We start from the raw sequence: 26,623 nt of genomic DNA, 5'->3' as shown, positions 1-26,623 counted from the left end.
TCATTGCCCCTAGTGTGCGGCCCTGAGGCTCCCACTGGCCCATGGTTTGGGGTGACGCGGGGGGCGGGGGGCGAGGTCACGTCTAAAGGCACAGGGACTCTTCTGGCTTTTTCAGCCAGCCAGGATGCACTGCGGCTCCAGGCGGGTTGGCGATGGGAACCGGGGCTGATGAGGCACTAGGCCGGGTTCTGTTTCCAGCTTTTCCCTACTGGGTGACCTTGGGCAAGTCGCCACCCCTCTCTGTGCCTCAGTTTCCCTTCCCCAACTCTTGGCTATCTAGAGAGTCAGGTCTTTGAGGTGTGTGTGTGTGTGTGGGGGGTCTTGTAGGTCTGTGCAGCGTCCGGCACAACAGGGGCCCCGATCTCAGTTGGGTTGCCGCAGAACTGATGCTCTTGGTATTTGGTATTTGAGTTTCTTTAGTCACCACCAGGTGGTGCTGAGAGGACCAAAAAATCTGGACAGGTTCCTCCCTGGCTGCGGCCGCCATGGAAGGCCAGTCCCAAGACCCAGTGGGCAAGATGGTAGTGCTATTCTTCAGGCACCCACTGGGCAGCCCTGGTAACACGTGGCGGCATTGGGCCAACGAGGGGTGCGATGGGAAATGGGGGAGCTCAACCCACAGGGCCTGGTACAGGAAGCACTGGCTAATGAGGACAACAACCTTCTACTAGCTCCCAGCTGGGAGAGCTGCACGCTCAGCTTAAGGAGGGGGGGAGGGTTGGGTGCCTGAAGGGCCCCAGGTGGGTCCCCATGGGTGGCTGGCCATGTGGTGTGACTAAGGGGTCCCCCCACCCTTTTGCCATCTTCTGGCGAGGGAAGGGCTCAGAGACACCTTGTCCATGGGCAATGGGCAGCAGCATCTCCCCCATCCCTGCTGCAATGCGGTGGTGCCTGCATCACCGCCCCCTACTGGCTGGGTGCAGAATTTGCACAGCTAGCTTTGGGCTCGGCAGGTCATGGGTTCTAATCCCCCTTATGGCTCATGGGACTGTGGCTTTTGTGGGGCTGCAGCTGCTCCATCCCAACTTGGCCCATGACCCCAAGGGAAATGGAGTCACCAAATAAGCACATCTTCCTAGCCATTAGCTAGCAGCTAGCCAATCACAAGGGAGATCTCTCATGGGACGGGGGAGGCACAGGCTTCTCCTTGGTGGGTGAAGCTGGAGTTGGAAGCTGATTGGAGAGCTTGACGTGGACTGACCGGGGTGGGGATCATGGAGGGCCGGGGGTGGGGAAGGGCTCATGCAGTGGTGCGAATGGACTCAAGATTCTGTGGCTCTCTGGCTTCAGTTGAAGCTGGGGGCTGGGAAGGGGTTTGGGGCATGCGTCAGAGGGGGGTAGCCAGGATGGGTTGGGGGACGAGGGAAGGGCCCCTTCCCCAACTTTAAAGACGCTGGAGCTGGGAGTTTGCCCAGGTCCTGGGCATTACACTAGTCCCAAAGAGATGGCGGGGTGGGGGGAAGGCTGAGCCGGGAGAGCAGGGCTCCCCATGTCTGGGGGCCAGTTTACCAGCAAGGGAGGGGGAGCAAAAGGCCATGGGAGCCCCCCGAACTGGGGCGAGAGATTGCCCCGACAGCGAGTGTCTACCAGCAGCTTCCACCCATGAAATAAGAGGCTGGCGGGTGTGGGGGCCAACGGGGGAGATGGGAGGAGGGGCTTAAAGGGAGGTCACCCCCACAAATCAACCTCCCCGATACATTGTATCCCCATCCCCGATCCCACTCTCAGAAGGGCTAATCCCCCACACAGATAAATGAAAAGAGCCACATACAAAGAGAGCGAGCAACATTCAATACATCGGAGCACTGGCAGGGCCCCCCTGAAACCCCAGTGACAGGCACCCCCTTTCCATCCTTCAGATCAGAGCTGGCTCGTCAGTCAGTGGGGTGGGGGGGGGCTGATGAGTCCGATCCCAGATCACGCTGCGTCACCACTGGGATTAGACCCAGAGACCTTCACCCCAGAGCCCACCCCCCCAAACTCCAGGAGCAGGTACATGCTACTGAGGGTCAGCAAGAGGCTGTTAGAGCTGCTGCCAGCCAGCAGGGGGCGACGTGGTCAAACGCACTGAGCCAGGGAATGGCATTGAAAGGAGGGTCCCTAAGGCCCCCTCCCAGAGATGGGGAGCTGGGGCCAACCCCCAAGAGCCGCCAAGTGACAAGGGTCCCCCCGAGGCGTCAGCAAAACGTAAAGAAAATGGGGGGGGGGGGTGTGGCACTGGTGCCAGATCAGCTCAAGGGCCTGGATAGGAAACCACGTTAGAGCCACCCGGGTAGAAAACACGACTGTACCCCCCTCTTGTACCCCAGGAACCGCCCCCCCCCAACCGAAACATGACTGCATCCCCCTGTTGTACCCCAGGAACCTCCCCCCCCAGACATGACTGCACCCCCCTGCAATACCCCAGGAACCGCCCCCCCCCCGAGACATGACTGCACCCCCCGTGATACCCCAGGAACCGCCCCGCCGACGAGACACAACTGCATTCCCCTGAGATACCCTAGCCCCTGGGAACTGCCCCCCTCCCCGTGCACCAAGAGACAACTGCATCCCCTTGCTATGTCCCATCCACCAGGAACCCCCCACACCCAGACACAACTGCACCCCCCTGCGATACCCCAGCCCCAGGAACCCCCCTGCACAGAGACATGACTGCATCCCCCTGCAATACCCCAGCCCTGGGAACACTCCCCACCCAGTGACTTTGGCCCTGGGGTCTCTTTGGCCAGAGTACGTTAGGAGTCCATCACTGCACTATCTGGGCTCCTGCCTCACGGAGGAAAACCACCAACGGCTTTCCGCTCACTCTGCTGGGGCTGGAAGGAAGGCTGCTGCCCCACGTGGCGCAAGGCGTGGCTACGAGTGCCAGTGGGCACATGCCACTCCCACACGGTAGCAGTGGGCACTGGGGGTAAAGGCAATGAAGAAACGGGATTACGCGCTAATCCAGCTGCAGCTAATGGGGCTCAGGCCAATGGGCCCAGCCCAGCTGGGCTGCTGAGGGTCTCCAGGTTGGGCCATGCCACGCTCTACCCACCCTAGCTATAACCTGCCAACCCGGGAGGCCTGCCCTCCCCAAGCACTGTTGGCTACCGCCAGGGCTAGCTGGAGGCAGCCAGCCCCTTGCTCCGCTGGGTATGTCTTTGGTTTTGGGGTGAGGGTGGGGCTAGGTCTGCTGAAGGGATGCATCTCGGATGAAGAAACGTCCAGGCGGCACCAGCCATGTGCAAGACGGGAGGGAATAAGGCTGGTTGGTTTGCCAGGTTGTGAGCAGAGGAATTTCCAAACCCCCAGAAGAGGAGGTGCAGAATTGACCTCTCCCTCCAAACGGATCTGGGCTCTAAGCCACAGGAGAGCAACAGCCCACGCAACCAAATCCGGCCCTGGTTGGACGGCTGCTCCCTGGGCGGTGTCGCGAGGAAGCCGTCCCAACCCCCAGTTGCCCTGCGAAGATTTCATAGGCGCAAAAGTAACGCGGCTCCAATCGCCCCCACCCTCAGCTTTCAAATAGCCTCCAAATGCCACACCCAGCAAGAAAACAAACCTGCTGCTTAAACATCCCCCAGCAGCTTGAAAAACCCACCGTCCATCAGGGCTGAGCCCGGCTCAGCCAATGAACTCATTGCACTTGTGATGGGTGTGTGTGTGTGTGTGTGAAATGCACGCTCCTGGAGAAGCCCGGTAGGCAGGAATGTCCTACAAGGGCGTGGCTGCCCTGACCGTACAGGCGAGGGTTGGAGACCAGACCCCAGACAAGGTCCCATCAGGGGATTGATGGGGCAGTTCCCATTGGGGGGGTGGCTGGGAATGGCTCCCCTCAGTGCAATGGGAGCTGCAGCTGGCCCCGTCCCAAGGCCAGGGTGGGCAGGACAAACTGTGCTGTGTTATCCCAGAGATGCAGAAGGGATTGTGTTGCAGACACCCCCATTCCACCCTCTCGGCTCAGGCTCTGTTGAGCCCAGGGCCCTGGCTGGGCATTGGACAAAAGGAGGAGGCTGGGGGGGAATGAGCTGGGTAAGTCATCGGTTGTTGAATAAAACACTCAAATATCCTAGAGTAACAGGCTTGGACCCTGCATTGACTCTGGTGCAAGCAGTGGTGTTCAGGGGAGAACTTGGGGTGGGGGGGTTCGTGGCCTGGCATACAGCCCCAACTGAGCCACTGAAGCAGCCCTCAGTATCCCAGGAGGCTTTGCAGGCCAGTTTCCCTGCATGCCTCAGCTGTCCTATTGGCCACTTGGCTTGGGTGGGGAGCTGCCAGCCATCCTGTCTGTGGGTTTTGCTCCAGTGAGGTGGGACGGTGGCTGCGCTGAAACCCTGGAGTTTCACAGGGACTCAGATCTCAGCGATGGCCCTGGTGGTTGAGGGCCGGTTGCTCTGCATGGGGGCAGGGGAATGACACTAGTGGGTGGTCCATCTACCCTCACCAAGGCCTCGAGCTGGAAAGAGCCTTTCAAGGCCTGTCCAGCCCTTTGCTGGCCTTGTGTCTGGCCAGAGACCACCGGCAAAGGCAACACTGCAAATATCACCCACTTGTCCCCTGTACCCTACTGTTCACCCAAGGCGTTTGCTGGCCACTGGGAGTGGGAGCTTGAGTTTCCTCATTGCCCCAAGCTCCTTGGGACACATCCCCAGCGGGGGAACCATAAGCATAGCTACATGGACATCAGTGGAGCAGCATCCATTCATACCAGCTAGGGATCCTGCCCCTTACGTCTCCACCCTTCTAGCCAACGTCTAAGTCACTAAATCCAAGCTGATGAAGCCCAGGACCCTCCTAACCCCCCACCCCGTGATAATCTCTCACACACTCTTCAGTAGTTCCACAGGCTGGGAGAAAAGGAACCAGAAAGCGAAACCTTCCCACACTCCATGAATCTGAACCACATGGCCCACCTGCCCCTTCAACTCGACCCCGTCAAATGCCTTCCAGCCTAGAGGGATGCAAGTAAATAACCATAGACTTAAAAACTCCTTACACCCAACAGCCCCGGCCAGAAAAAAGCAAAATAAACCCCAAACAATTTTCCTAACCTACAGTTACAGCATCTTTGGGTCTTACAGTAATTTTTTTTTTTACCCACAATTCCACAGTGGCAGTGAGTGAGAAAATGACCGATTCATGTCGAGATGTATGAAAAAGGTACCTTATCCAGCAGGGAAAGGGAATGTTGAGGAAGTCACAGAAATGACGCATTATATGTATATATTACATAAAAATTGTGCCAAAAACAGTTCTTTTTTTCTTTTTGTTTTGATTGTAAAAATCTGCTCTTCGTTTTTGCGATCACTTCCCCTGTCTTCGTCAAAAGGGGAGGGGGGGTCTCCTTGTTCCCGTCGCCTGCCCCCCCCACTACAGTCAATGGGGCTGGAGCAGAGCTCAGTATATATCTATATACCTATAGATCTATAGATATATATTTTAATTCCAGGACACAAACTGGTCCCCGGGACTGTGGTTGCTTGGTTGTATTTTTTTTTTTTGAAATCCCTGTTTCATTTTTCAAGGGATTCCTCACTTCCCCTTTTTGTTGTTTGTTTGAAATTTCATATTTACAGCATTTCAATCTGTATCCCTGCCCGCCACCCCTAAATTAACCCTCCACCCCACCCTAAGCCCCCCCCCGGCAAAATGACGTCTTCATGTGATATTGGCTCCCATGGTCTCTCTCGGGAAGAGGGTGAGAGAATTCAGAGTTGTGCTTGAAAAGGGAGAATTTTTTGTTGTTTTGTCCTTTGAAAGAAAGAAAGAAAAAAGTGCCGTTTGGGTTTCTGTTGTTCTTTTGCTCAAAGATGATCCGACTGATTTGGGGGGAAGGAAATGGTTCAATTGTCAAATTGCCCCCCCAAAAAATTCTCCTCACCCTCATCTTGACCCAACCGGGTTCAGACAGCAGCTCCCACGAGGCACCTGACTCCTGCATGTCTTCAAAGGAGGAAATAAAAGCAGAGGTGGAAAACGTAGAAGGGGCGAGAGCTACAGGAGTTCCGAGCTTCCCGTTGAGCCATAGGAAAATGGCGAGCACATCTTGACAGAAGCGGGGCAGCGGTGGGCGAGAGTGGGGAATGCGGATTGACCAATTACACCGACGGCCCAGGAAGAACCCCTCGGCTCATGGTTTCCTCTGCCAGCTCCCAGAGCAGGGTGGTGATGTGTGTTTGATTTGTAAAGGGATGGCGGGGGCGAGGGGTGCGCCACACAGCAAAGGAAAACAAAACTCCAACTCAAAGATGGCCACCTCAGTGCCATCTCCTCCTCCACTGGAAATAACCTTGTGCATCAGCCCTTCCTGGTGCCCAGGATGCTTTTGAAAGAAAAAAAATGCACCCCTCCGGCAGACTTTGCTGATGGTTTGGCATAGAAAAGAACTGAATTCAAAATCCTGTCAATGAGTGACTTTAAGAGTCCCTGCCCCACCATGCCTCAGTTTCCCCCAGCTGACAAATACTGGAAGGTCAGCACCGGATTCAACATAATTTCTATCAGGACCCCAAAGCAACCCCCACCCCCACCTCTCTCTCTTGATATAGCTCTCTCTTTATAGCTCTCTATATATCTATACAATTTATGGGTTTTGGCAAAGTTCGTATAGAAGAAAGTGGAGGCCACAGGAGGATGCTCCATCTGCCCCTCTCTCTCCTGACCAATCCGATCCCTGTTTGACATTGCCAAGGTGCGTACGTGGAGGAGCAGGGATGGCCTATACGTGGGTGCCGGTGTGTGTGTGGGGGGTTGTTCTGGGGCTCTGATACAGGCTGAGCCGGCCCTTCCCCCATGGTTCTGATCTGTTTCTTAACGACTTAAAAAGGAAATTGGTTTCCCTGCTCCACTTCTTTTTGATCTTCCGTCCCCACAAAACGAACGTAAAGAAACGGAAGAGGGACGACCTTAAAAAATGAAAAAGTGAGATCCTGTCGTCTGGCCCAGGGCCTTTTTCATTCCTTCCTTCCTGCCCCTCCTCCTTCCTTTCCTTCAAAAACAAAAGCAGCAACCCCCTGATTTCCATCCTCCCGTCTCCACCAGGTGGGCAGGAGGAAGCTGGACAATACGGCCCCCCCTTCCCAGAGGAGATCAACGCATACCTCTCCTCCTTCCCTTGGCCTGTGTCCTTCTGCAGTGCCCCTCCCACCCGCTCTCAGCATCCCAGGACAAAAATTAAAAACTCCAGGCCACGGCCCGGGGGGAGGGGCTCCTTTTGGCAAAGGTGGGATGAGGTGGGGGGGAGAGTCGGCGGCTCGGGACGGCTCCTCAGTCCGCTCCTGGCTTTCAGAGACTGGTGACCAGCTGCATTTGACCGTCTCCCTCCGGCACTGGGCCCTCTAAGCCGGCTTGAACCAAGTAGCCGTCAGTGCTCGGTCTCCGGACCTGGTAGTAGGCTTGGAGCTGGCTGCGGGGCACCAAGGCGGGCCGGTTGGTGTAGTAGATTTCGTTGATGGCTTGGGTGTGGGGGAGGATTTCCCCCACCGCCTCGGGGCTGCTGTCCGGGTAAGGGGAGTCTCTCAGGTTGGTCATACTGGTGTACAAGGAGTCCCTGTTGGGGGAGGGGACCTGGCCGTCTCCGCCCTCGGTCAGGTCGGCCGTGCAGCTCTCCGACTCCTCCAGGTCGCTCTGGTAGAGGATCGACTGAGCCCGCTGCAGCAGCAGCGGCTCCTCCAGGGCCTTGTACATGAGTTCGATCTCCAGGTTCTCCTCGTGGCTCAGGGCCGGGCCCTCAGGCGCCGCCGCCTCCTCCTCGCCGGGCCCGCCGCCGCTGGGGAGGGCGGGCGGGCCGGAGGGGTTGCTGGGCTCGGCTGGGCCGGCCCCCCCCGGAGGGGGCGCCCCCTTGGCCGGGCCGCCGGCGCCCCCACGCAGGTTGTTGTGCACCAGCTCCGAGATGATCATCTTCTCGAAGGCAGCGGCGTCGCTGAGGTTGCGCCGGCAGTCGGCCATCTTGGCGCCCTCGGCCGGGAAGTCAGCACTGCGGAGGGAGTAGCTGTTGTTGAAGTTGCCGTTGAGGGGCAGGGTGTCCATGCCGCAGGCGTCCCGGCTGTTGTTCAGGGGGTGCTCTGCCGGGGGTAGGGCAGGGAAGAGAGAGAGGGGGAGTTAGTGGGGGGACGAGAGGGAGGCACCGGATGGGGGGGGTGCACGGGGTGCTCCCGGGAATTTCTGGAAAAGGGCAGGGGGTAGGTGTGAGCAGGGAGCTCGGCAGGGGATTGGTGGCAGGGTCAGAGGTCGCACCCCCACCCCCCATCACCGCCATGGGGGTGTGATTGGCCCAGAGCTCCCATGTGGTGTCTGATCCAAGACTCCTCAGCTCCCGCTGCCAGGTCAGACCCAGCCTCGGGGGGTGGAAATGGGTCACGGCTGGTTCCCCCCACACACCCCCATCTTCAGCCAGAGCCAGGTGCTGCTTTGGGCTGGGCTTTCTGATGGGAGCTGAGAACCCAGCCCCCCAGATCTGGGGGTGGGACACAAGCTGGCCAGACATAGCAGAAGCCCCACTCCCCTGCTGGGTGGGGGGCTGAGTCCCCAACCCAGTCCCATGCGCCTCCCCCAACACACATACCTGCCACCCCCCCGAGCTGCAACCAAGCCTCTGAGGGTCTGAGATAGTGGGCCCCTTTCCCCCCGCCTGAGCTCCAAAATATTGGGACCCCTAGTGTTGAGATCTGGGGGACCCATCTCCCAAGCTGGGGAGCCGGCCCCCCTGCTCACAGAGAGCATTCTGCTGCTCAGGTGCATCATGGGGGCTGCCTCGCTCTGAAACACCAAATATTGCCTGCTGGTCACATACGGGACTGTACAGACCAACATGCCCCAGCAGGAGGGTGATATGAGACTATAGGGACCATGAGTCTGAGCTGGTTCAACAGGTGGGCAATACAGGCCTATAGGGACCAGGGGTCCAATATGGCTCAGCAGGAGGGCGATACGGGACTATAGGGACCACAGGTACAATCGAGCCCAGCAGGAGGGCGAGATGGATGCATTCCCATAGGCCACTGACACACGGTCCCAGGGACAGTTCAGCGTCTATCTCCCTCTCTTGTCCAAGGCAGTGAATGCAAGAGCTGAACCCCATTATAGAACAGCCCACAGCGCCCCCTACTGGGAGAGGCCGGGACTGGAGTAGCTGGGAGCTCCTCCCACAGCCAGCGTTCCCGCCCTGCTCCCTACAGCGCCCCTTGCTGGAGAGGCCAGGCTCCACGCCAGCTCCGGGCTGCCTGCACTGTCGTGTCCTGGCTGTGCCCCACCCCCAGCCTGCCAGTCAAACTAGCAATGAAGGAAACATTACTGGGAAATGGAACTGGAAAGGAGGGACGTACTGGACTCTCGGAAGCTCCCTGCAGGTGGGGCCAGCGAGTGGAGAGGGGGAGACAAGAGAGAGAAGGTTATAGGGCAGGCAGGGGGCAGCACCCCCAAAGCAAACACTGACCTTCCCGTGGACCCCTCTGTGCTTCCCTACGGCGCCTCCTGCTGGGAGACGCCGGGGCTGGAGTAGCCAGGACCCCCCCCCCCCCCGCAAGCTGGTGCTCCTGTCTCGCTCCCCACAGTGCCCCCTGCTGGGAGACGCCGGGGCTGGAATAGCCAGGACCCCCCCCACCCGCAAGCTGGTGCTCCTATCTCGCTCCCCACAGCGCCCCCTGCTGGGAGACGCCGGGGCTGGAGTAGCCAGGACCCCCCCATCCGCAAGCTGGTGCTCCTGTCTCGCTCCCCACAGTGCCCCCTGCTGGGAGACGCCGGGGCTGGAATAGCCAGGACCCCCCCCACCCACAAGCTGGTGCTCCTGTCTCGCTCCCCACAGCGCCCCCGGCTGGGAGAGCTCAGGGCTGGAGTAGTCAGGAACCCACCCCACAGCCAGTGCTCCTGTCTCGCTCCCCCGGCGCCCCCTGCTGAGAAAGGCGCAAGATTCAAGAACTCCCTTCTTGGGAGAAGATTTAAGGGGACCACACCACACCCCCTGCAGGGCTCCCCCAAAATACTGGGCACCCCTCAGGAAGGAAAGTGGGATCCCAGGGAGTGGGTCCCCTCCAGGGGTATCCCCAGACCGGGGGACTTTGGGGGGCGGCGGGGTGTGTCCTCACACCTGGGGGTGGACGCGGGGAGCCGGGGGGTCTTACCTGGGGAGTTGAAGACGGGGGGTGAGGAGGGGTTGAAGCCCACGGACTCGGCAATGAGGGTGTTGTAGGGGCTGGTGCCGCCCCGGGTCTGCAGCACCGGGTTGGTCAGCAAGTGGTTCCCCATGGTCCCTGCAGCGGCAGGAGAGGCAGGCATGTCAGCTCCCCTGCAGGGCACCCCGCGTCCCCCCCACGCCCAAGGGGTAACGGGGAATGTATCCCCCCACAGGCACACAGCCAACTCCAGCACACCACGCTGAGCAGGGCTGGCTGGGACGGTGCAGGGATCTGACGCCACCAAGGGGGAGAGTCCAGGGGTTGCAGAGAGCAGGGTGGGGGTCCTTGGGGGGGTTTTCCTGGGGTGCTGGGTGGGGGGGTCTCACCTTGGTTCAGGGTGAGGATACTGGGTGGGGATGTTGGGCAGGGGGTGCTGGGTGGGTGGGAGTCTCACCTCGGTTCAGGGTGGAGATACTGGGTGGGGGTGTTGGGCAGGGGGTGCTGGGTGGATGGGAGTCTCACCTCGGTTCAGGGTGGGGGTGCTGCATGAGGGAGTCTCACCTTGATTCAGGCTGGGGGTGCTGGGCAGGGGGTGCTGGGTGGGTGGGAGTCTCACCATGGTTCAGGGTGGGGGTGCTGCGTGGGGGGGTCTCATCTCGGTTCAGGGTGGGGGTGCTGCGTGGGGGTGCTGGGCAGGGGGTGCTGGGTGGGGGCGTCTCACCTCGGTTCAGGGTGGGGGTGCTGTTGATGTCCCCCGCCATGAAGCTCGACTCCGTCTGTTTCCGGACGGTGTCATTCCACATTCTCCGGATCCGACTCTGTGAGAGATTCGGAGGGGGGAGGGTTGGGGGGGTGGGTGTTTGTCATGGGTGGGAGCTCAGACACTGACACCCCTGGCTGCCTGTCCCACCCCCAGAGACCCCAGCCCTGCCTGAGACAGCGTGTAGCACCTCCCCCCGGCCCTGCTCCCACTCCTAGGGGGGACTCTGTCTGTCCACCTGTAGCCCTAGGGGAGGGCTCTGTCCCCCGCCCCCCATCCCACCCCAGCTCTAGGCAGGGTTCTGTCCATCTGTCCCCAGCCCTAGGAGAGGGCTCTGTATGTCTGTCCCCATTTCCCCCCCCCCCGACTCCGATCCCATCCCTAGCCCAGGGAGGGCTCCGTCCCCCTGGCCCCCACGCAAGGAAGGCTCTGTCCCCCGTCCCCCCAGCCCAGGCAGGGCTCCATGCCCCCCCCCAGCCCAGGCAGGGCTCCGCCCCCCCCCCCAGCCCAGGCAGGGCTCCGTGCCCCCCCCAGCCCAGGCAGGGCTCCGCCCCCCCGTACCTGCGTGCCCGTGTAGTAGCGGTTGTTGCTCCGAATGGCTGAAGTCTTGAGGGAGCCGAGTGTGGCCCCTGGGGGGCTGCGCAGGCAGCAGGACGCATGACGCAGGCATTTACTGAACTCCCTGTGCACCTGTGCGGGGGGGGGCAGGAGGGCAACCAGGATTAGTGCACAGGGCTGGGAGACCCCCTCTAGCTCAGCCTCGGGCTCCCCCCTGCTCTGCCGGTGCCCCTCACTCCCGACCCGCAGCCCCCTGCTACCCCAGCCCTGGGCTCCCCCCGGCTCTGCCGGTGCCCCTCACTCCCAACCGCAGCCCCCTGCTACCCCAGCCCTGGGCTCCCCCCGGCTCTGCCAGTGCCCCTCACTCCCGACCCGCAGCCCCCTGCTACCCCAGCCCTGGGCTCCCCCCGGCTCTGCCAGTGCCCCTCACTCCCGACCCGCAGCCCCCTGCTACCCCAGCCCTGGGCTCCCCCCCGCTCTGCTGGTGCCCCTCACTCCCGACCCACAGCCCCCTGCTACCACAGCCCTGGGCTCCCCCCAGCTCTGCCAGTGCCCCTCACTCCCAACCGCAGCCCCCTGCTACCCCAGCCCTGGGCTCCCCCTGGCTCTGCCAGTGCCCCTCACTCCCGACCCGCAGACCCTGCTACCCCAGCCCTGGGCTCCCCTGGGCTCTGCCAGTGCCCCTCACTCCCGACCCGCAGCCCCTGCTACACCAGCCCTGGGCTCCCCCCGGCTCTGCCGGTGCCCCTCTCTTGGGCGAGGGCACTGCCTGACCTTCTTCTGCAGGGCACAGTGGAAGACGAAGATGAACATGCCCTGGAAGGCGTTGAAGGTGGTGAAGAGATAGGCCATGACAATGGACTCCTTGTTGATGAAGAGGAGGCCAAAGGCCCAGGTGAGTCCCAAGAGGAAGAGGAGAGCGATGGCGCCCAGCGCCCAGGACCTGCAGGGGAGAGGCAGAGGGTTGCCCATGGCATCCTCCACACACTTCGCCCAGTGCTGAGATGCAGCCCCCTCGGGGGTCACCCGTGCCCTGTCCAGCTGGGGCTGTGGCCAGTGCAGTGTGTCCCCAGCTCCCCTGGGGGCGAGGGTGTCAGTGGGGGGACCCCAGCGCCTGCTGACCCGGGCCTCACTCACTTGATGTTGTCCAGGCGGCTGGTGTCGGGCTTGAGCACGGCCGTGCTGCGGCTCATCTTGTGCAGCGTGATCATGAGGAAGAGCAGGTTGACCTGGGGGCGGGGGAGCCGTGAGACCCCAGCTCTGCAGCAGACCCGCCCCCTGCCCCCCCGGCCCTCTACCCCTGCTGGCTGCGAGGCCTCCTCTCCCCCTACCACTCATGCAATCCCTCCCCCACTGCCTCACATTGGGAGGGTCTGTGTTTCTGCCCCTCCCCCCATGACCCCTCTGCCCCCTCTGGGAGGGGTTGTGTCTCTGCCCCACTCTGAGAAGGGCTATAGGAGGGTTTCTTTTGCTGTTTGTCTGAGCCCCATTTCTGTGAGCCAGGATACGGCTCAAATGGCCACTTATTCCCCGCTGGGGGTTAGTGGGTTCCAGGGGGGCTTTACCCAGGGACAGATCAGAGCCAGGGCAAACTGACTAAGAGCTCTGGGCTGGCTGTTGGGGTTAGACTTAGGGGAGAGCGCCCCCTGCTGTGTGAGGGGCCAATGGCCAGAGCAGGTGGGAGTGGCTGGGACGTCAGCGTTCTAGCCCTGGCTGTGGGAGGGGGGTGGGGTCTAGTAGTTACAGCAGGTGGGGCTGGGAGCCAGGACTCCCGGGTTCTATCCCTGCCTTGGCAGTGGGGATAGTGATGCTGATCCCTTCCTGGGGGGGTTGCCTGAGGCTGGGGGAACAGCCTGTCACACTGGGTGCTGGGGCATCTCCGCACTCACCGTGATGATGAAGGAGACGGGGCCGATGAAGCTCCAGATGAAATAATTGTCCACTCGGAGCCAGCAGCTGTGGGACGTGAGGGAGGGAGCGTTAGCTGCAGGCAAGCTGACTTGATGGCCCCATGGGGGAGGACACCCACATCTCCCTCACCCCTTCTGGGGCCGCCTGAGGAGGCTGGGCACTGCAGAGAAGCCCCCCCAACAGCTGTGGGGCACAAGGACCACTCTGGATTTCCCCCATATGCTTCAGCACTCATGCCACATCAATGCCAGTGCCCTGACCCTGACCAGAGCATACGGGTTTGTACTTTTTCGACATTTTCCTGAAGGACGGTGAAGCCTCATTGGATGGAAACACTTAACACATGTTGATTTGCATCTAAATGTATCTGTTACACTCCATTGGGCTTGCTAAGCAGGGCGATTCGCTTGATCTAGCCGAATTTATTTAAGCAAGTCTATAGCTTCATAGACTTCTTCATAGCTTCTTTAGACTCTTGCTCTTTACATTTTTGTATGATGTTAGAAAATGGTGAATGATGCATTTCTTATTCACCAGAGTCATTTTTTACTTGGGATTTGTGTCAAGCTGCCTTGGGCTGGAAATTGGAATTCAATTAAAAAGGAACAATTTTAAAAATGCTTAAAACTCCCTTAAAAGTGCTGGGGAAAAAGCAAATTTCTCAAACGCTGGTTTGCATTTAAACCAAACCAATTTATTAAATGAAGGGAGTATTATCCGGAGTTAATAAATCAAAGTGATTGTTGCTGGTCACCCTGAACATCGAGATTTTAGAACTAGTAGATCTCATCCTCTCACACTTGGTTTTATTCACAGATTGGAAAAGCAAAACAAGCTGTCCTGCGTTTTCAGCTCCCAGTTGGGTTTTCAACTTTGAACGAACTGAGTTGAACTCATTGGATAAAATGCAAGAAAGGACACAGATGAGGCTACTGCTGTCATGAGTTGGTTTAGTTCGTCAGCAAACTCCAGCTCCAGGTGCTGAGCCAGTGGCTTCCACCCGTTCAGGGGGTTTGACTTTCTTTAAAGTTTGGCAGCAAATGTTTACTGCTGCCTATTATTGTTAGGCCTTAACATCAGTTTGTCGATTTCAAATTCAATTTTGAATAGCTTTGTTTTTATAGAGAAAGAGGGAATTAATTTCAAAAATGAGATTTTAAATTTTTTTTAATATCAATTTTTATCCAACCTGCCGCTGGAACTCACACCGATTGGCGTCATAGCCCCGCCCATCTGGGCACTCATGCCCCACCCACTAGCACTCATGCCTTCTTTGTGCCATAGCCCCACCCTCCACCACTCACGTCCCATTCCTGCCTTAGTCCCACCCCCACCCCATCACTCATGTCTCATCAGTGCCTTAGCCCCGCCCCCAGCAGTCATGCCCCATCAGTGCCTTAGCCCTGCCCCCAGCAGTCATGCCCCATCAGGGCCTCAGCCCCACCTGCAGCGCTCCGGCCCCATCAGGGCCTTAGCATCACCCCTGGCACTCACAACCCATCAGTGCCTTAGCCCCGCCCCCGGCACTCACGCCCCAACAGGGCCTTAGCCCCGCCCCCAGCGCTCCGGCCACATCAGGGCCTTAGCCCCGCCCCCGGCACTCACGCCTTGTCGGTGCCGTAGCTGCGGTAGTCGATGGCGGCGGCGATGCCCACCACGAGGGCCGGGAAGCAGTAGCCGCCCAGGTAGTAGTACTTCTTGCGGGAGTACTCGCTCTCGAAGACCTCCACCAGCATGAGGTAGAGGTGCACACCCTCCAGGCACATCCAGGAGAAGGCTGCCAGGAAAAAGTAATGCAGCAGCCCCGCGAAGATGGGGCAGGCGATCTGGGGAGGGGGAAGAGGGACAAGGGGGTTAGCGATACACCCAGGGATCCTTCGCCCAGTGCAGAGATGCAGCCGCTTCTGGGGTGTGGGCATGTGGGGTCTGTTTATACAGGATCCCCCTCTCTGTGGTGAGATGCAGCCACCTCTGGGGTGGGACGCGGGGGCTGTGTATACAGGGATCCCTCACCCGGCGCTGAGATGCAGCCACCTCTGGGGTGGGACGTGGGGGCTGTTTATACAGGGATCCCTCACCCGGCGCTGAGATGCAGCCTGTTTAAGAGCCTTACAGCAACACAGTAATGAAAGATGGGACCCAGAATAAAACTGCAGGGAGTTTTTAGGAGAGGTGGAATAAATGCCCGGCCGGCCATTCCTGCAGCACAGCGCCTCCCAGCGCCACGCTGGGGCCCTGGGGTCAGCTGTGACGGCCAGGGCAGGATGCCCCCTTCTGGGCCCCACCTCGTACTGCGTCTTGTCAATGCCGATGAGGAAGAGGAGCTCGGCGAGGAAGAGGCTGATGCAGAGGTTCTTGTGGATGGTGTTGCGGTCGGTCTGCAGCCCGCGCAGGAAGCAGAAGGTGGAGATGCAGATGGCCAGGCACACCAGCGAGATGACGATGCCCACCCAGGTGATCACCGACAGCAGCAGCTCGTTGATGCGGCCCTGGTACTGGGGCGGGAGGAGAAGGGGGATTAGGACGGGTGCCCCCGGGGCTGCTGTGCTGCGGGGAAGCCCCGCCCAAAGCCGGAGCTCACCCCAGCACCCTGGGGTGCTCCCCTCCAGGCACTTCTCCTCCTTCTCACCAGCGATCCTCCCCACTCCTGGCTTCCCCCTCCTCCTAACCTGGACAATTCAAAGATGCATCCCCCCACCTCTGCCATTGCTCCAGCAATGCCTCCCCTCCCCTGCACCCTCCTTCCTCTTTGCCCCTTTGCTGACTCCCTCCCCCCCACTCCCCAGCAGGTGCCATCAGCGGGGATTGGAGCTGGGACGTTCTGCAACTTGCAAAGGAGCAGTAGGCTGTTATCCTCCGACCAGCCACTAGAAGGGGACAGCGCACGCAGACCAGTCACTGGGAGGGACAGTGCACACAGACCAGCCACTGGGGGGCGGGGGAACACAGCACGCACAGAACAGCAATAGGGGGGGACACACAGCGAGCCGAGGGCTGCGCGAGGAGGTGCTCCCGGTGCCTGCCCTGCCCCTGAGCCGAGGCCCTTACGATCTCGCGGTGCGCCATGAGCACGGCGAAGTTGGTGAGGTGGCTGCAGGCGCAGGTCGTGTGCGTCTTGTTGGTCTCCACCAGGCGGCAGCCCTGCGTCGACCAGTAGCCCATCATGGAGCGCTCCGAGTAGTTCCAGAAGGAGCAGTTGGCGTTGAAGTGGTTCTTCGCCTGTGGGGAGCAGCCGGGGGGACGTGTCAGTGACCGTGGGGGTGACGGGAGCTCGAGCATCACAGGGGACCCAGGGACAGGGGTGGGTGGGCATAGAAGGATGGAGGGATACACTGGAATTCGTGCGTCCAGATTCTCATTGAGAGCACCCCAGCAGCACAGCGCCCCCTGGTGTCAGGCTGGGGTGTGTACGGGGACAAGGCACAGCCAGGATACTGGGGGCAGCGCCCCAGCAGCCCAGCACCCCCTGGTGGCCGGGGCGTGTCTCACCTCCAGGTGGGAGAGGGTGAAGATGACGGGGTCCATGAGGAAGACGCGGCTGGACTCCTTGTTGATGGAGGCGGCGATGACCTGCGAGTTGACGACCAGGGCAGGGCTGGGGGCGCCCGCCTCCCCGCTCAGCTTGACCGTGGCGTTCTCGGTGGAGAGGAAGAAGCCCAGGTTATTGTAGAGGATGAAGACCACCTTGACCACCCCTAGGGAGGAGAGGGCGGGGTTAGTGCGCTCCCTGGGGTTCCCCCCTGGGCCCAGGGCGGGGGCTGGCCCCCCTACTCACCATTGCGGCTGTTCTGCTTGATGGTTTTGGCCGAGAGCTGGATGGAGTTCTCGCTGGCGTACTCCTGCGGGAAGACCAGCTCCTGCACCTGCCCCTCCGTGTTCAGCACCGTCACCTCCAGCACTGCGGGGGGAGAGCCGTGAGGGGGGGCGCATGCTGCCTCAGCGACGCAGCCCAGCCGTCCTGCACACGCATCGCACGCACACGCATCCGTCCTGCACACACATCGCATGCACACGCATCCGTCCTGCATCTGCATCGGTCCTGCACACGCATCGCACGCACACGCATCGCACGCACACGCATCCGTCCTGCACACACATCGCACGGACACACATCCATCCTGCATCCGCATCTGCCCCACACACGCATCCGTCGTGCCCACGCATCGCACACGCATCCGTCCCGCACACATATTGCACGGACACACATCCATCCTGTATCCGCCCCGCACACGCATCTGTCCCACACACGCATCCGTCCTGCCCATGCATCGTACACGCATCCATCCCGCACATGTATCCATCCTGCATCCGCCCTGCACATGCATCCGTCCTGTCCATGCATTGCACACGCATCCATCCTGCACAAGCATCCATCTCACACATGCATCCGTCCTGCACCCGCATCTGTCCTGCCTCCCCCCTGCACACACATCCGTCCTACCCATGCATTGCACACCCATCTGCCCTGCACACGCATCCGTCCTGCCCATGCATTGCACACACCTGTCCTGCACAAGCATGCATCCCACACACGCATCCGTCCTGCACCCACAGCTGTCCTGCACCCGCATCTCACACACAGACATCCGTGCTGCACACTCATCCTGCATCCGCCCTGCACATGCATCCGTCCTGTCCATGCATTGCACATGCATTCATCCTGCCCGTGCATTGCACACGCATCTGTCCTGCACACACATCACATGCACACTCATCCGTCCTACACATTCATCTGTCCTGAACACACATCGCACCTGCATCCATCCTGTACACGCATCCATCCTGAACATGCATCACATGCACATGCGTCCGTCCCACACGTGCATCCATCCTGCCCACACATCGAACATGCATCCATCCTGCACATGCAGCCGTCCTGGATGCATCGCACACACATCTGTTCTGCACATGGGTGGAGTTTGCTCTGAGAAACACCAGCTGCCCCAGCCACCCACCAGACCCACCTTGCCATGCTGTGAATAGGGGTCACCCACCGATCCAATCCCTGGAGGACCCAGGAATCCAGGCAAGAGGCCAAGCCCAGGGTCATCTTCCCTATCTGCCTATTGGTTCCTGCCTATTGATAGTGGGGATATTGGGGTCTCTGCCACTGTAGGCCAGGATAGGCCTTGCGGACTGCCTTCCACGTCCCTAACCCTAGAGGACCCAGGCATCCAGGTAAGAGGCCTGACCCAGAATCAGCTTTCCCTTCTGCCTCTTGAGGACCAGGATGCTGGGGATACAAGGGTATTATTGGGGTCTCTGCCTTTTTGGGCCAGGATGAGCGTTCCTGCCCCCCACATCACTACCCCCACTGATCCCTGGAGGACCCAGGTGTCCGGGTGGCGGCGGCGTGGGGGCCACTCACCCACATTCTGCCGGGTGGTGACGAAGCGCGCGGGCTCCTTGACGTTGTCGGCCAGCAGGAAGGCGCCCTCCTCCAGGATGTCCAGCAGCATGGTGGCCGTGTGCACCTGCTCTGTGGCGTTCATGTCCTTCCACGACTCCAGCGCCTCGGGCCGCAGCAGATTGTCCACGGTCTCCACCACAGCCTGGGGGGCAGGCGGGTGTGACACGGCTCAGCCCCGCGCTGGGCCCCACACCCGAGAGGGGAGCCAGGGCTGGGAGCCAATGGGGATTCTCAGACAGACTCCGGGGTTTACTCGGGCGGGGCAAGCTCCCCTCTACAGCCACAGCCCCCTCTCTCGCCCCCCAGACTGCCTGCCCCGATGCCCCAGGGCACCAGAGCTACCCCTACCCCACCCGGAGCAACTGCTCTGCCTCCTCCCCATGCCTGCTTGGCTCAGGGCTAGGGGGTGAGTGGGTGTCTCTCCATGTCTCCCCTGGCCAATAGCTAGCCCTGGAACGGGGGATCCACCTCTGCCAAGCTGGGGTTGGCAGACTGACGATCTTGCTCAGTCTCTAGAGTTTAGATGGAAAATTTGTTTTTATTTCTTAGGTAACAAATTTGGATCTCAATGCCGGCTACTATCGTTAATCTCTATGTCTGCTACTTCTAATCACTTACAATTGGTCTCCCTGTAGTTAACAAATCTGGTTTATATTTGACCTAAAACAGTGTGGTTTTGGTTGAAGTGCTGGGGGAATCTCAGCTCAGGTTAACAAGGGCTGTTGCAGATCCATTACCCTTTTGTTGGAGTGGTGAACTAATTAATGAGCTTGCACTGTCCAAGGGTGTCTTGAGCAGTGTAAGATGGTGTATTTCTGGGGTGCAAGGCCAGGGGCTGGGGTGACTGGCTGGTGCCTCTCTCTGTACAATTCAAGAGTGGCTCAGGGAGCATTCACGCAATCTTGCTGGGTGTGGGGCTCCACGTGCTGATGGCTGAGTGATCAAAGTGCCTGGAGGGGTTTGCTGCTTGTCACTGGCATAGCTTTGTATGAGACAGCTCAGGCTGGACAGTTAAAGGGGCACAGCGGTCCCACAGTTCCAGGTTGTACCCCAGGATCCCATCACAATTCCCCTCTCCCTCTGTGGTGTAAATCCAAAATAACTCCATTGGGGCCGACTCCCCACTCAGTCCCCGGTGTAAATCTGGAGTAGCCCTCCTGAAATCAGTTATGTTGCTGGCAACCTAGTGTAAGAGCAGGGCACTCTCAGGGCCGAGAACCCCGTAACTAGCTGCCCATCTGTGGCGGTTTCTCGGGGGCCAGCTGCAGGGCTGATTAGGGTTGGCGCCCCTCCACTCACCTTGATGTAGTCTTTACAGGTCCGCTCTCGCTTGTGCATCTGAAGGCGCCAGACACCCGGAACACAGAGCAGGGAGGAAAGCAGGGAACAGACAAGAAGGCAAGGTTAGGGCCAGATCCCAGCACCGAGGGCCTGGGCTTTGATTCTCCAGGATACGTTCCCACCTTGGGGCCTTGGAGCCAAATCTGCATCAGATCCCTGCTAGCCCCAGTATCAGTCACAGGTACCGGTCGATAACCATTGGGTAACTAGCTGACAACGAGCCAATACCCATGGGGTAACTAGCCAATAATGATTGTGTAACTAGCCAATAACTAGCCAATAAGCATTGGGTAACTAGCTGATAACCACTGAGTAACTAGCCAATAACTAGCCAATAACCATTAGGTAACTAACTGATAACCATTGGATAACTAGCTGATAACTAGAAGCAATGACCATTGGATAACTAGCTGATGACCACTGAGTAACTAGCCAATAACTAGCTGATAACCACTGGCTAACTAGCTGATAATTAGCCAACGATTGTTCGATAACTAGCCAATAACCACTGGGTAATGAGCTGATAATTAGCTGAGTGCAATGGTTCCTGTCGCCAGTTCCTGCTGGGACCCCTTGAGTGCGTGGGGGGCCCAGGCTTTCAAAAGCCAGCCGGCTGCCAGTGGCTGGTGAGAAGAACGACCCCTGAAGAGGGCATCATACTGTGACCCAGCGGGCTGGACCCCCAGCGACGGTGGGACAGCAGACTGTGCCCCAGCGGGATAAGGTCCTGAAGGAACGTCACCACGTCGTGGCGTCGGATGAAGAGTTGTCATCTCGTGATGTGACGCAGTGTCACAAAACCTGTCGTCATATTGTGACATAACGTAGGAGGCTCCAGTAGGAAGCCTCATGTCCTGATGGCATGTGATGACATCACAGGTGGGCACCCTCCCGTCACAGCACCATGTGATGACATCACAAATGGGCACCCTCCCATCACGGCATCATGAGATGACATCGCAGGTGGGCACCCTCCCATTACGGTACCATGTGATGACATCACAGATGGGCACCCTCCCATCATGGCACCATGAGATGACATCGCAGGTGGGCACCCTCCCATTACGGCACCATGTGATGACATCACAGATGGGCACCCTCCCATTACGGCACCATGTGATGACATCGCAGGTGGGCACCCTCCCGTCACGGCACCATGTGATTGCCTCACAAATAGGTGTCTTCCTGTCACAGGGCATGTCATGACATCACAAGTGGGCACCAGCCCATCACAGCAGCAAGTGATGACATCACAAAGACCTCTCACGTCATTGTACATCATGATGACACCATTAAGAAGTCATGATGATATCATCATACAGAAACGGCCCCGCATGGGGACACCACAGGGGTTGGCACGGAGGAATAGACCGGGATGCAGATGCCCTGAAGGGACCTTTCTCTGTGTGATGGGATGTGAGAGATGCCCTGGCACATGGGGCCGGGGGCGTGGTTCCATAGGGCTCCCCGGTAGGGGGTTACCCACATAGGCGCTGCCAGAGCACCCACAGCCTGGGTGCCCCAGAGCTAAGCTGCATGGACACCTCCCTACAGCCTGTTGCCTGGCTAGCATTATCCTCATTTACAGGTGGGGAAACTGAGGCACAGAATGGCAGCAGTGACTCGCCCAAGGTCCCCGTGGGTGATAGAACCCAGGAGCCCTGACTCCCAGCCGCCCACACCTTGTTGTAGTTCTTGCCAGCCGACTCCCTCTCAATGGGGCGCAGCGCTTGTAGCTGGGCGTCCAGGATGTCCAGCAGCTGCTCCATCAGCTTGACAGAGGAGCTGACATCGCCAGCGTAGATGGGTCCCCGTGTGTGCCGTGCCAGTTCGCTGGCGATGTTGGCCGCATTCTCTCCACTCTTGATCTGCCGGGACAAGGGGGAAGAGACCCTGCTTAGCCCCGGGGAGCCGGGTGCCAGGCCCAGTTCTCCCCACACAGGGTAGAAGTGCCCCTCGCCCCGCCCCACAGGGTACAAGCGACCTGCCAGATCCCGCCCCATAGGGTACGAACCATGCTCTCCCCCCAGGCCCTCTGTAGGGTACAAGCCATGCCCCGCGTCCCACTCTGTAGGGTATGAGTGATGCCCCCCCAGCTCCCACATAGGGTGCGAGTGATGCCCCCCCAAAGCAGAGAGGAGAGTATGGGGGACACAGTAGGCATGGTGGGCACAGGGAGGGTGGAGGAAAGGGGGGGCAGCGGTACCTTCTGTGCCACCTGGTTGACCCAGGGGCTGGTGCAGTTGCTGAGGTCGGGGCCACGCGGGTTCCAGATCCCCAGGGCTGGCAGGCACTGGAAGGAGGCAATGCCTGCGGGCAGAGAGGGAGGCGGGAGGCACCAGAGAAGGGGAGAAGGGAGATGGCCGGGGCCCCCTGTCAGCCTAGCCCAGCCCCTGATTCCCCAGTGTAGGCAGTGCCCATCCACGCCCCCAAGGGGTATGTGGGCTTTGGGGGTGGGGGCTCTGCTCTGGAGGGTGCAGTGCCTGAAGAGGCAGCAGTCCCCCCCTTTGTGTGGCCACGTCGCCCTCTAGGGGTCAGGCTGGCAGAGGGTATAAAGGCCCTGCTATAGCTATGAGTGGAGGGAGCGCTCCCATGGCAGGTAGAAGAAACAGGGGTGTCTCCCCACCAGCCCCTGTGTCGGGGCCGCAGCCCTCGACAGACCATGGCCCCCTCGAAGCAGATAAGCGCCGCAGGCTGGCTCCCCAGTGCAGGGAAATCCCTGCTCCAGCACAGAGGGGCAGGGCCAGCGAGATCTGGGGACGGGGCAGATGGGTGTGGCCACGGGCTCTGGCTGTGAAGCGCTGACCCCCCCCCCAACCCAGCGCATCGGCGCCATGCAGTTAACACACAGCCCCATGCTGCCCAGCTCAGCGAGACAGGGACTGGGATGGGGAGAGAACCCAGGAGTCCTGGCACCCGACCCTGCTGTAACCACCGCAGCCCACTCCCCTCCCAGAGATAGGGAGAGAACCCAGGAGTCCTGGCACCTAGCCCCCTGCTTTACCCACTAGACCCCACTCTCCTCATCTTCCCTGCTGGCCGGCAGACTCTGAGGGGGGCAATGCCCCCTGCCACTCCATCCCGTTGCCCCCCCCAGCCGCCCGTTACCTCTGGTGCCCTTGGGGCAGGGCCGCTCCACCAGCATGCCCTGCTGCGTGGCCGGCCACTGGACCCGTCTGACCTCCTTGGGCTCACAGAAGAGCTCGGGGGAGACGTGCTGGTTGGAGGAGGGGGGCTTGCGGGTGCTGGGGGCGGCGGCTGTGACGGGGTGCAGCTCCGTGCCCTTCTGGTTGATGGCGCCAATGGGGTGGGTGGTGAGGGGGGCCCTGCGCACCGTGGTGGTGGCGGCGGGCGAGGCCGTGGTGGTGACCGTGGTGGGCCGCACCGTGGTGGTGGTGCTGAGTGGCGTGGAGGTGACAGGGCCTGGGGGCGGGAGGAGGGAGGTTAGAGACCCAGACACCCCACCTATGGCCCTGGGACCCCCGAGTCCCCCTTCCTCCCTATGGCCCTGGGACACCCTCCCCCCGAGTCCTGCTCCCTCCCTCCTGCCCTAGGAACCCACCAAGTCTCCCCCCATGGCCCTGGGACCTCCAAGTCCCCCTTCCTCCCTATGGCCCTGGGACCCCCGAGTCCCCTATCCTTCCTATGGCCCTCGGACCCCCCCGAGTCCTCCCTACATTCCTCCCTACTGCCCTGGGAACCCGCAGAGTCCCCCTCCGTCCCTACAGCCCTGGGACCCCCCCTGAGTCCCGCTCCCCCCCTACAGCCCAGGGCACGCCAATCCCCCACCCACCTATGGCCCTGGGACCCCGCTTGGTCCCCCTCCTCCCTCCCTCCTGCCCTAGGAACCCACCAAGTCTGCCCCCATGGCCCTGGGAACCTCCTGAGTCCCCTACTCCCTCATGGCCCTGGGAACCCCCCCCCAGATCCCCACCCCCGCTATGGTCCTGGGAACCCTCTACCCGAAGCCCCCCATCCCCACGCACAGCCGTGGGAACCCCCAACCTGAACATCCCCTGGCTCCATGGATCCTCTGCACACGCCTGGTTCCGCTCCCCCAGACACGATCATGCACAACCCTGAACTCCTCCCTCCCCTCCCACACACCCCTATTTCCCCCCCTTGCACACCTTTTGGTCCCCATACACTCCCTGGTAATCCCTCCCGCCCTCCACCTGCACCCCTTCCACCTGCCCCCCTGGGCTCCACCCCCTTTTGACCCTTCCAACAGCCCCCCCCCACACACACCTGAGACCCTCTCCCCCACCCAGGCCCCCTGACACCACACACCCAAGTCCCTGAGACACCCCCAGCATGAGCCCCTGTGGGCCCCTCCCCATGAGATCCACCCCCCAGTGATGATCCACCACAATTTCCCTCCAGACTCCTCTACAGGCTCCTCTGAGCCCGCCCAAATCCTACAGAGCCCCCCCATAACTCTGACTCCCTTGGAGCCCCCCACCGCCCCCCTGCAAACCCCCTCACTGAGAGCCTCCACCTCTTGAACTCCACACAGAGCTCTGAGCCCTCCTGAGGTCCCCCAGCAGCCCCCCCAGACATCTCCAGCCGACCCCCACCCCGCTATGAGCCTCCCCCGCAATAGCCCCCAAACCCCCAAATTCTGAAGGGCTGCGCCCCCTCCTCCACCCGAGGAGAGCAGACATTTGGGTTCCCGCACTGGTGGGGGCCGGGCTGTGACCCCACCATTGGGAGCGGCTCTCCTAGCTCTAGGGGTGCTTCCCGTCTTTCCCCTCCCTCACAAGCCCTGCCCCCCCGAGGGGCTGGCGGTGCCCAGTGGCGGGGGAGGGGTGTGTAGCTTGCGCTCACCCGTGCTGGGGTCGGGGGGCCCGAACTCCAGGGCGTAGCGCACCACGAAGTAGTTGTTCCAGACGTAGAGCTGGTTGTCGCGGGGGTTGTAGTCCACGGAGGAGACGTACTGGTAGGGGTTGGGGAAGGCCAGCGAGACGGGCTCCTCCCGGTTGAGGTTGGTGTTGAAGGCGTAGTCCACCCGGTTGCCGGCGGCCTCGCTGTCGTCGTCCACGTAGACGGAGCGCACCACGTACAGCACCCCGCACACCATGAAGGCATTGGAGGCCGAGCGCTTGTCGTAGCCCGTCTCCCAGGTGCCCTCGAAGCGCAGGGTGTAGGGGTTGAGCTGGCTCACCACCAGGCGCCCGTTGTTGCCCTCGGTGGCGTAGATGACCCACAGCCCGTTCTCGTCCACCGCCAGGTCGATGTCGGTCTTCCCCCCCCAGCGGTAAGGCGAGGTGTCGTGGTAGTTGGCCGTGTTGATCACCGTCTCGCCGCTCTTGATGCGGGTCCGCAGGTCGTACTTGATGATGTTGCGGGTCCGCTCCTTGTTGTAGAAGACGGCCCCGTCGTACACCACGAAGCCCGTGCCGTCCACGCGGTTGGGCAGGCGGTAGGTGGTGGTGTGGCGGGCGCCCACGTAGTCGTCCCACGAGGCGTACTCTGTCAGCGTGTCCGTCCGGTAGGGAATCCACGGCATGACATAGATCCGGTCGCCGGCTTGCAGCGGGTCTTTGCACCAGGCGCCCGACTGATGCTCCGATTCGTGGGTGGACGTGGCCTCCAGCACCTTCTGTAGGGTCCCCGGGCAAACGAATACTGGGGGGGGGAGGGAGCAGGGAGGGGAGGGAGATTGGGGCAAGTGGGGAGGGAGGAAGAGGAGGATCAAGAGAGTGAGTGAGCGATAGAACGAGAGAGAGAGAGAGAGAGAGAAAGGAAGAGAGAAAAGAGAAGAAAGAATAAATTTGTAACAGGCTGTCGGCTGGAGGAATGAAAATCAACTCTTGGTTCCCAGATCAGCTGCAGTCATGGGTGATTCATCTCTGTTACTGGGCAGAGTGCTTGGGGGGTACTTTTTGGGGGGCGTGGGAAGGCTGGGGGGCATTGTGAAGGACAGGGGATGGAGGGGGAACCCAGATCTAAAGAAAGAAAAGACTTTGGAAGGGTGTGGCCTGCCCGATCTCAGCGTAAAGGCAGCATGGTCACTTGCTCCAGAGAGCTGGGTTCAGCCGCCCCGGCTGTTGAGGGACCGGGCGTGGGCTGGGCCGGCCCTGCGGGAACCAGGTCTGGTTTCACAGCCAGCCCGAATGCCACGAGACACAGCCGGGTCCCTGCCACCCTGCACCAGGGGCGATTCATTTACGCTGGCACAAAGTGCGGGTGAAATGCCACCGCGTCAGAAAGGTCTGTCGGGAGGGGCAGACCCTCGGCTGGGCAGGGTCACATGGACTCCAATGGAGCGATGAGATCTGGCCCATTTGCCAATGACTGCCCAGGCTGCAGGGTGCACAGACTCGGGTCCCCAGCTTTGTGGTGCAGGGTTTCTTGGAGGGAACCTAGCTTAGCTCCGGTAAATGAAGAATGCTGGTGAAAAGTCAGCGAGCAATCAGCCGGTGGTTGGAAGGACCCTGCCTAGCTCTTAGCTGAGACTCCCTCCTGGCTGGGAGCCAGGTCAGCACTATAATCTGTATCTTAATAGGTGGTGAAACTGAGGCACGGAGGAACAAAGTGACTTCCTTC

The 26,623-nt window shown here is 60.4% G+C and overlaps 1 protein-coding gene across 7 annotated transcripts in view; it reads right to left on the bottom strand.

The window, feature by feature from the left end:
* Positions 1-330: 330 nt before the first annotated feature.
* ADGRL1 (adhesion G protein-coupled receptor L1) overlaps positions 331-26,623 on the bottom strand; it is a 94,690-nt gene continuing 68,397 nt past the window's right edge. For 3 of the 7 annotated variants that reach the window (XM_043532836.1, XM_037887925.2, XM_037887927.2), the window contains 19 exons: positions 24,902-25,702; positions 23,183-23,497; positions 22,281-22,384; positions 21,757-21,942; positions 20,033-20,071; positions 18,692-18,875; positions 17,099-17,221; positions 16,813-17,018; positions 16,372-16,542; positions 15,609-15,818; positions 14,929-15,149; positions 13,302-13,368; positions 12,550-12,641; positions 12,187-12,355; positions 11,416-11,544; positions 10,816-10,912; positions 10,101-10,229; positions 9,306-9,323; positions 331-8,045 (listed from right to left, as the gene is read on the bottom strand). In XM_043532836.1, coding sequence (XP_043388771.1) covers positions 7,267-8,045; positions 9,306-9,323; positions 10,101-10,229; positions 10,816-10,912; positions 11,416-11,544; positions 12,187-12,355; positions 12,550-12,641; positions 13,302-13,368; positions 14,929-15,149; positions 15,609-15,818; positions 16,372-16,542; positions 16,813-17,018; positions 17,099-17,221; positions 18,692-18,875; positions 20,033-20,071; positions 21,757-21,942; positions 22,281-22,384; positions 23,183-23,497; positions 24,902-25,702 — 4,040 coding nt within the window. In that variant the 3' untranslated portion in view covers positions 331-7,266. Of the gene's footprint in view, positions 8,046-9,274; positions 9,324-10,100; positions 10,230-10,815; positions 10,913-11,415; positions 11,545-12,186; positions 12,356-12,549; positions 12,642-13,301; positions 13,369-14,928; positions 15,150-15,608; positions 15,819-16,371; positions 16,543-16,812; positions 17,019-17,098; positions 17,222-18,691; positions 18,876-20,032; positions 20,072-21,756; positions 21,943-22,280; positions 22,385-23,182; positions 23,498-24,901; positions 25,703-26,623 lie in introns of all 7 variants that reach the window. The other 4 variants (XM_043532837.1, XM_037887928.2, XM_037887930.2 and 1 more) reach the window with 2 other exon arrangements.

This window comes from Chelonia mydas, chromosome 20 (genome assembly GCF_015237465.2).
Source record: "Chelonia mydas isolate rCheMyd1 chromosome 20, rCheMyd1.pri.v2, whole genome shotgun sequence".
NCBI lineage: Eukaryota > Metazoa > Chordata > Testudines > Cheloniidae > Chelonia > Chelonia mydas.
This window is presented reverse-complemented; position numbering and strand designations above follow the sequence as displayed.